General features: G+C 33.4%; 1 protein-coding gene across 1 annotated transcript; it reads left to right on the forward strand.

Moving 5' to 3' along the window:
* Positions 1-456: 456 nt before the first annotated feature.
* ghi (ghiberti) lies at positions 457-8,044 on the forward strand. The gene is made up of 2 exons (XM_088272060.1): positions 457-665; positions 6,547-8,044. Exons 1-2 carry the CDS (start codon positions 566-568, stop codon positions 6,675-6,677), a joined length of 231 nt encoding a protein of 76 aa, XP_088128186.1. The 5' UTR covers positions 457-565; the 3' UTR covers positions 6,678-8,044.
* The last annotated feature ends 2,612 nt before the right edge of the window (positions 8,045-10,656 follow it).

The following is a 10,656-nucleotide window of genomic DNA, read 5'->3' on the forward strand; positions in this document are numbered from 1 at the left end:
AATAATTTTGAGCCCGTATCTATTACATTTTATATTGATATTCTCATTTTTAAAGTCGAGTTGTAGTAAAAAAGGTGTGTTGAGATGATTTGGACATGCAGAACGAATGAGCGAGGAAAGAACGGTAAAACAAATTATTGAGGTGAATGTAATTAAAAAAGGGAGCAGAGGAAGACCGAGAAAAACTTGGCACGATCAGGTATGAAAAATACTTGAAATCGGCAGGTATGTATGAGGAGATGCATGAACGTGGAAGAGGCGAAGAATGTTTGCAAAGACAGAGTGGTGTGGCGTTCTATTCTCTCTGCCTACCCTTGCGGAAAAGCGGCGTGAAGGTTACTTAGTCAGTTAGTTAGAGTTGTAGTAAATATCACCGGGCGAAGGCTAAAAAAAGCTCTGTATAATCTTTGTCTAGTACCATCTTTATGTCGTTTTCTATGGTTACCAATCTGACAGCTGATAACAAGGTCCATTTTGAAATCAGTCAGCTTTTTTATAACTTGTCTGATTTTATGGTCAATTGGTCGTGTCACGCGCTCTCTTGGTATAAGCCGGTCAGTTTAAAATGTTTTCAACAATCTGGAACGTAATATCCTACTGGTATTTCAGATATACAGTGGTGACTGAACTATACATGGTGGAAAAATGGGAGCGATATACTTTCAGTATCCTTTTAAAAATAATTTTCCTCGAGGAACTCGACAGACTTTTACAGATCATATGTATTTTATTTACATCTTATATTTTTGCAGTGCCCTATGCACCATTGGGTGCGGATAAGGGTTATAAGTAATTGAATTTAGAGGTAATACATTTATATTTGTAGTTTTTCTAGATCATTTATGCAGATACATTTTTTTTAAATATATTTTTGACACGATGACATAATATATATTGATACATTTCATCATACAGGTAATTATAATTTTAAATTTATAATCGTGTCATGATTGGGTTTTCCCGTGCCAAGGGCTAATTTTACATTTATGAATATTTTTTAGTTATTGGTTTTTCATTAGTCAATTAATTCAAAACAATTTGGGAAAAATTATTATTAAATTTGTATCGGGTTGTGGTCCTGTGGTTAGTGTCGCGGACTCTTACGTCAGAGTTTCTCGGTTCGAACCCACTCTACCACAATTTGATACCTATTTCTAATAATAAGCCGCTCAGGCTCACAGAAATAGTATGAAATTGAATTATTTGTGTAAAAAAATACACAAAACACAAATATCCTTCTTTAAAAAAAAAATATATGTTTGTCAGTCTTTTCTACAGTATGGGATTATTGGTTGGGGTGGTACGAGTAATGCATTATTCAATGGTGTTTCCAGCACTCTGAACCCCTATCTACACCCCAATGGTGCATAGGGCACTGCATCTTATAAATGCAGTGTTATAATGATCGCTAACTCATGAAGGAACGGTGATCAGCCCTCTGCTTCAAGTACCAGTCCAGGGTATTATTGAATAAATATTAGAGTGAAAAAATCACTTATATTTATCTGACCCCCCTTTGGGAATCGAACTCGGGACCTCCAGTACAGGAACCGAGCTTACTGACCATTACACTACCTGGGCGGACCTAGTGTAAAGTACTATGTAAATACTGTATTTCAAATTTCTCGGCTGATTTGAACTTTTCGGGATCCGAATCGGCCATAGCCCCAATTAGCTCGAATTACCAGGTCGCAGTAAGGTCCGAATCCTGGATTATAATCACATACATGAGAAACGCCAGATAATTGGAGACAATCCAGATTTGTGAACAAGTATTTGTACACACTCAAAATGTTGTAAATAACTAAAATCTTGCAACATTTTGAGTGTGTCCAAATACTTGTTCACAAAATCTGGATTATCTCCAATTACAGAAGTTATTTTCATATAATTTTTTGACATCTCATCAAAGATGAAGAAGAATATGGAAGTCTGGGCATTTACGGGGCTGACTATTTGGATCTCACATACTAATATAAGAGTTTCTGCTTAATAAAAAGCTTCTTTACATCTCACCAATAGATGTCTCTAGTGAAGTTCTAGTGATTCAAGAACAAGGTTTCTAAATTGGTTCATATATATATATATATATATACACCCCTGGACAAAAAAATTTACGAGTCCTCAAAAAAACTAAAATTGACACATAATGAATTATTCTTGATATTTAATTAGTTTTTTTTGTATTGTTTAACATATGTGATGACTACTCGTTACTTCAAGGTTAAAATGAAAGATCTTACTCATGAATTGTACTTAGAAATTGCCATTATATACCAGGTATCAGATTATCCGAACCTTAGAGACCCATAACGGTTCATTTATGGTCGAGTGTTTGTGATGGAGTAATAAAAGACATGTAATTTTTTAATTCATATTTAAGAAGAAGGTTCTAATCGCTTTATTTTAAATTAAGGTATTTTACATTTTAACATATTTATAACATTTAAAAATATTTAATACTTAGTGAATTCACCTTTATTTTTTATAACATGTAAAATTCTATTATTTAACGAAGCGTAAAGCGAATCTTAAATTTCTGATGTTATTTCTTCTTCCTAAACTTGAATCAAGTTTTTTTTAAATTCCTCAATGTTTTTTTTATTTTTTTTTCCCAACTTTTTTTTTCATAATCACCCATAAATTTTCTATCGGGTTCAAATCAGGACTATTCCCGGGCCACGTCAACGATTTTAAGCCAATTTTATCCTTGTATTCAATGATCTGTAAGAAAAACAATAAATTATTTATCAAGTGGTCTACAAAGTGCATTAAAAAATAAATATTTGTACTCACAGTGCGGGCTCTATGGCACGGCGCCAAATCGTCCTGAAAAATCGGGTCCGCGGTATACTGCGTAATGTCCTCGATTGTCGGAATAAGATGGTTTTTCAACACTTTTTTGTACTGAATGGCATTCATCGTACCCTGTATAAAATTTAGAGGTCCCAAACCGTACGCTGTCATGCACCCCCAAATCATGACGTAGGGTGAATGTTTAACGGTTCGAGTGACGCACGACGGATGGTATCTTTCCCCAAGTTTTCGTCGAACTATCTTTCTGCCGTCTGGACCAAAAAGGTTGAATTTTGATTCATCGGAGGAAATAACATTTTGCCAATCCTCCAAGGTCCAATTCTGGTGCTCCTTCGCCCAATCCAGTCTAGCCTTCTGCATTTTGTTCGTCAGTAATGGTTTCTTTGCGGGACTTCGTGCTTGGAAACCATGCTCCAACAGCCGCCTGGACACTGTTTTTACGGAAAATGTTGATTAGCTGGTAGACTGCACCTCTGCGTGTATTTTAAGTGCCGTTAAAAATCGATCGCGCATAACAATTTTTTTTATTAAGCGATCATCTCGGGCAGATGTCGCGCGCCCCCATCCGCTTCCTTTTTTCCGTTCTATGGATCCAGTTTCTTGGAATTTTTTAAATAAAAACCTCACTGCACCTTCTGAATACCCAACTCAACGAGATATTTTACAATTAGATATGTTTTGTTGCGACAGTGTGATTATTTTGGATTTTATCGCAATCGACATTTGCTTTGCACTTTCCATGATTGTTGTGTTATGTTCCCTCAAACGCGGGTAAAACAAAATTGTTGAGACATTTTAAAATGTAAATATTGTAGAAAGGTGACACAAAGTGTCTTTAATTTATTGAACAAAAGAAAGAGGTATCGATAAAGGATTTCTTAGAAAAAGAGTTCAGTAAAGTCAAGGCGTGCGGTAGCAAGTAAACTCGTAAATTTTTTTGTCCTGCGGTGTATATATATATATATATATATATATATATATATATATAGAACTTCCAAGAATTTGAGTAGTGTGGTTGTCAATAATGGGTAGAATTGGTGAATGTTACACGTGTGTAAAGTGATCACTTAAACCAGCGATGACAGTCGTCAGCCCCGTGAATGCCCAGACTTCCATATTCTTCTTCATCTTTGATGAGATGTCAAAAAATAACTAAAATCTTCATTGAAAGTCATCAGTCAAAGGGCTAAAGGTTAGTTCTAGAAAGTTCCACGGAATGTAATATTATTTATTGTAAAATTATTTTTTGTGCCTTGAAAAGACTTGTTTTTACAAGTTCGAAGTTGAGTTAGTAGATGTTTTCTTATGAGTTACGTCAATAGAATATTAATTGTATGTTAATAATTGAGGAAAAGTTTGAAATAATGATCGGTATGATTTATATGCAGACACGTTAGAAGGATTATAGTATAACAGAAGTGCAGCATTGAAAATGTTGTCCGAAATAAGTGATTTCATTGGTTATTACTATTTACAATACATTCTGCTCACGGACCTTTATATGTGCTCCAAAGGGGAAAGATGGTTTATGAGTATCCTTTTTTATCTAACTAACTAACCGTCACGCCGCTTCCCCACAGGGGTAGGGCAGAGAGAATTGAACGCCACACCACTCTGTCCTTGCCAACATTCTTTGCCTCTTCCATAATTCATAAATTACAAAAGATGATAATAAGGAGGGCAAAGGAAAAGGGGAGTTTAGGGAAGGAGGTAGAGGGAGGACGTTTGATGGACAGTTAGGATTCTAATGATAGATAGTAATGTCTCAGATGTTTCTTAAAAGTTATTATGTAATAAATTTATACTCGGTGAAGACTAAATGCCGCCTATACGACGCTTGCATTGCTCCTATTCTCTTATAGGTAGTCAGTAATATTGACCTTGAAATATCAAACGTGTTGTGCGATGTATTGGTATGGGTAGGGCGAGTAGGAACAATTTGACGTATCACGTTTCCGTGGTTGCGGGTATATTTTTTTGTATCTAAACGTACATAATATGGCTTCACAACATTTTGAGTGTGTTCAAATACTTGTTCACAAAATCTCCAATTACAGGAGTTATTTTCATTTTATTTTTTGACATCTCATTAAAGATGAAGAAGAATATGGAAGTCTGAGCAAGATTTTGTGAACAAGTATTTGGACACACTCAAAATGTGAATAAATTATCTGGTCAAATTACAAGCTTAAATAATAAAAATGAAAATGATATATTCTGGCGTTTCTCACGTGTGTGATTATAATCCAGGATTCGGACCTCACATTCTAATAAAAGAGTTTCTGCTCAATAAAAATTCTTTTCATCTCACCAATAGATGTCCCTAGTGAAGTTCTAGTGATTCAAGAACAATGTTTCAAAATTAGTTTATATATATATATATATATATATATATATATATATATATATATATATATATATATATATATATATATATATATATATATATATATATATATATATATATATATATATATATATATATATATATATATATATATATATATATATATATATATATATATATATATATATATATATATATATATATATATATATATATATATATATATATATATATATATATATATATATATATATATATATATATATATATATATATATATATATATATATATATATATATATATATATATATATATATATATATATATATATATATATATATATATATATATATATATATATATATATATATATATATATATATATATATATATATATATATATATATATATATATATATATATATATATATATATATATATATATATATATATATATATATATATATATATATATATATATATATATATATATATATATATATATATATATATATATATATATATATATATATATATATATATATATATATATATATATATATATATATATATATATATATATATATATATATATATATATATATATATATATATATATATATATATATATATATATATATATATATATATATATATATATATATATATATATATATATATATATATATATATATATATATATATATATATATATATATATATATATATATATATATATATATATATATATATATACACGTATGCTTGGCTACAATAGTTTAGAGACTAGAAGGAATGTGTATTTAATTACGCATTTTTATCGATTGTTGCGCGGTATGATCGATAATCCTGAAATTATCCGGAGCATTGGTCTGTATGTTCCCGATAGTTAGCTAAGACAGCGTCGGCATAGATTGTTTCACATTCCTATACACAGGACCAACCTGCCGATGGTTATGCCTGTAGGAAGAGCTACCGCTATGTTGAACAATATCACATTGGATATTGATCTGTTCCATGTGTCCGAAGGAGTTTTTCGAAGCGGGATTCTTCTACACCTTTAAGTCTTCTTGCTTACTTTTAATATATACGCCTTGAATATTGTTTGTTATGTATATATTATTTTTTTATTGAATAAATTGAATTGAAATTGAATTGAATTGAATTCTTCTTCATCTTTGATGAGATGTCAAAATATAATATGGCTTGTTGCATTTGGGCAATATTATACATGCACATATTACGTACATTAGTATGGGTTGAGCAGTTAAATAAAAGATAAAATAACCTGGTATTTTTATCTACTTTTGTGAAAAGAATATTAAGTTTTTAAGATGTAATGTGGATCATTTTGTATGTTTTCCTTAATGTATTGGTACAGACACGGTGTTTTTAGTGTCCTTTCTGCTGTTCTGGTACTTCAACTACTCGGTACTCCTGGGAGTGGTGTCTCGGTTGACGGCCCTCACGCTGGATCCCGACCGAGTGAGGACCATCTCGGTCGGAGGATGAATCGCCGACCCGCCGAGCCGCCCCACTAACCGAGATGATGCGTCATTTTATATTAAGCTGTTTTTATTTGCAATATTCGGAATTCTCGATAGGCCATTATTGATTGTTTTCCAGATAGAATGAAGCGTAAACTATTTTATTTTTTATATTGCGTTAAGCTATGTTACATATAAAGTATGTATATATGTATTAATTTTACAATGTATCTAAGAACGAACCAATTATTAGAATGTTAAGCATTTAACACATACATTTATATATCGTAGTCGTACAGGAGAAAGTGACCAACTACTACTACTACTACTACTACCATCACGCCGTTTCCCCGCAGGGGTAGGCAGAGAGGATGGAACGCCACACTCTTCTGTCCTGACATACACTCCTAGCCTCCTTCACATCCATGCATCTAGTCATACATGCCCTCCGATTACGCAGACTTTTGACACCGCCAGATTTTAGGTTCTGATTGATCTGATCGTGCCAAGTCTTTTTCGGTCGTCCACGTTCTGCTTTCCCTCTCACATTCGCCACATATATTTTCTTAGTCATTCTCTCGCTATCCATTCGCTCCACATGTCCATACCACCGCAAAGAGCTCTTTCTAATCTTTTCAATTATTCCTCGTTCAGCCTTACATTCCTTTCTTATATCATCGTTTTTAATTCTGTCATACAATGATTTTCCACACATTCGTCTGAGGGAGCGCATTTCAACAGCATTCACTCTGCTTTCATCCTTCCTTTGCCAGTTCCATGTTTCGCTTCCATACATTAGTGTCGGTACTAGCACGCCGTTGTGAACCGCTAGCTTGGCTTCCATGGACATATTCTTATTCCCAATCACTCTGTTAAAAGCACCATTTATTCTATTCCCTAACAAAACGTAAAATGTTCAGGAGGGCCATTTAAGTCACTTTTGCTTGTCAACAAAATAAACATCAATGCAGTTAGTCATTTTTAACAAGTCAATATATTATACGTCCAAATTTAAAATCCTTTTGGGATTTTTTTTCAGGGCAATACTAAGCTAGTAAGATATCAAATAGTCAACGATAACGTTTTTGTAAAAAATGCACTTGGTCACTTTCTCCTGTGCGACTACTTCCCCCAATGGTACATAGGACACTGCATCCTATTGACGCAGTGTTATGTTGATCATTACTTATTACATGAAGACAACTGCGCTTCAGGGACTGACCAGTCAAGGGCAAAATTAAAATATGTATTAGAGTGTAAAATCACTAACATTTATGTATTTTCACCCCCCCTGGGAATTGAACTCGGGACCTCCAGCGCGGTAGCTAAACACGCTAACCATTACACCGCGGAGGCGGAAATACACAATTTATATATATATATATATATATATATATATATATATATATATATATATATATATATATATATATATATATATATGTATAAAATTCATTGATTTGTTATCAAGTTTATGGAATAGCACAATGACTTAAATTTAAAAATAAAACACTTATAAAAGACTTGCATTGAAAAAAAACTGTTTGTTTTCACCTTATGATAAGAACATCCATAGTTCTCAAACTTGTGCATTGATCTGATGCAGTGCCCTATGCACCATTGGGTGCATACAAGAGTCAGTTATAACTACTTTTGTTGTCTATATGCTTTTCCAAGGAAGACATTGTGGTATAAGTGCCTTGTATGTATTAGTTAAGAAGGGTTAAAAGTAGAATCTATGTCACAAATTTTCTCTTTTTATTGCTTAAATATATGTAATATACACATATCTCTTCTCCGTCTTATTCCTCATTACTGAGGGTTTTGACCCTTGCAGAACCAATGACTTTTCTCCAGCTATCCCTTGCCTGCGCTGCACGTAGCGCTCCAACCACCTTAACTCCATCGGTCCATCGCGTGGGGATCTTCTTCTCCCTCTCTTCCCCTCCAGGCTACCGATCACAACTAGTCGTTCCAGGGTATACTCATTGCCACGCGCAACATGCCCAAAGAACTGGAGAATCCGTCGTGTACAGACATTGCCCAGAGTCAAGCCATCCAAAAAGTAGTTCCTGGCGAATGGACTCGTTGGTGCGTCTAGCTGTCCAAGGAATTCGGAGCATACACATTATCTAAATCCAAGAAGCTAATCATCAAATGTAATCTTAGTGACATCTTTTGTATTTTCGCCAAACTATACCTACCATCTTTAGTCCGCCTACGTAGTGTAATGGTCAGCACGCTCGGCTACCGTTCTGGAGGTCTCGGGTTCGATTCCCAGGGGGGGTAAAATAAATAAAAGTGATTTTTACACTGTAATATTTATTTAATATAACCCTGGACTGGTACCTGAAGCGGAGGGCTGATCACCTTTCCTTCATGTGTAAACGATCAAGATAACACTGCGTTTATATGAAGCAGTGCCCTATGCACCATTGGGGTGCGGATAAGGGTTTTATTTATTATATACACCCACCATCTTTATTTAATTGAAAACATAAATCCTTTGCCTTGGCTGCAGCTGGCAGTCGAACTTTTTACATTTTAAATTAAATTAAATTAAATTCAGCTGGAATTGTTGACACTAATTGTGGACGTCCTCATCAAAACGTTACATTTCCCTTATAACCGGGGTACTTCTAGAAAATTTGGTCATGGATTTACAAACTGGTATTTATTTATATTGGCAGGGACAGGGATATTGAAAGCTTTTAAATGTAACATTGTAAAATCAGGATACAATTTTATATTGTTTCACATTTTCAATAAATTTCACAACTTAGTAACAAAAAAAATTGTTTTGCAAGAGCAGATCTGTCAGGGTAGATGCTTCTGTATCAGATCTGAAAATGCGGTGGGACAGCTTTCAATATAATTTCCATTAAAAATTATTTTACAACATTTTGAGTAACATTCCAAATACTTGTTCACAAAATCTGGATTATCTCCAATTACAGGAGTTATTTTCATATTATTTTTGACATCTCATCAAAGATGAAGAAGAATATGGAAGTCTGGGCATTAACGGGGCTGACGACCGTCATAGGCTGGTTTAAGTGATCACTTTACACTTGTGTAACATTCACCAATTCTACCCATTATTGACAACCACACTACTCAAATTCTTGGAAGTTCTGTATATATGAACCAATTTAGAAACCTTGTTCTTGAATCACTAGAACTTCACTAGAGACATCTATTGGTGAGATGTAAAGAAGGTTTTTACTAAGCAGAAATTCTTATATTAGTATGTGAGATCCGAATCCTGGATTATAATCACACACATGAGAAACGCCAGAAAATACCATTTTCATTTTTATTATTTGAGCTTATAATTTGACCAGACAATTTATTTACAACATTTTGAGTGTGTCCAAATACTTGTTCACAAATCTGGATTAACTTCAATTATATGAGTTATTTTTCGTATTATTTTTTGACATCTCAACACAGATGAAGAAGAATATGGAAGTCTTGGCATTTATGAGGCTTAATTCTAGTGATTCAAGTACAATGTTTCGAAATCGGATCATATATATAGAAGTTCCAAAAATTTTAGTAGTGTTGTTGTCAATCACGGGTAGAATTGGTGAACATTACACCAGCCTATGTCGGTCGTAAGCCCCGTAAATGCCCAGACTTCCATATTCTTTTTGATTCAATTTAGTTCATTTTTTGACATATTTTATAAGACGTGGCCTGTATCACAAATGCAAGTTTAAAATGTTAATATAACTTTAATTATAACTTAATTTTAAATCAAACTTTGTTTTACTCATCCCTATCGCAGTAACCCTCAAGGTATTTGCATAAACCAGTCTGGATTGCGGGTACGCAACTGCGAGTGACCTAGCAATGGCTCCTTTTCACATTTTTGACCTGCTTATCTTCCATCCCGTTTCCCGTACAGCAGTAACAACTTTCACCCTGAACTCCGTCATTTGGGTCGTCCGCATTACACTACACATATTCCACTCCTGTATTTAAGAAATAAAAAGAATCAA

This window comes from Brachycentrus maculatus, unplaced genomic scaffold (assembly GCF_059751285.1).
Source record: "Brachycentrus maculatus isolate JH-2025_06_01 unplaced genomic scaffold, ASM5975128v1 h1tg000475l, whole genome shotgun sequence".
Classification (NCBI taxonomy): domain Eukaryota; kingdom Metazoa; phylum Arthropoda; class Insecta; order Trichoptera; family Brachycentridae; genus Brachycentrus; species Brachycentrus maculatus.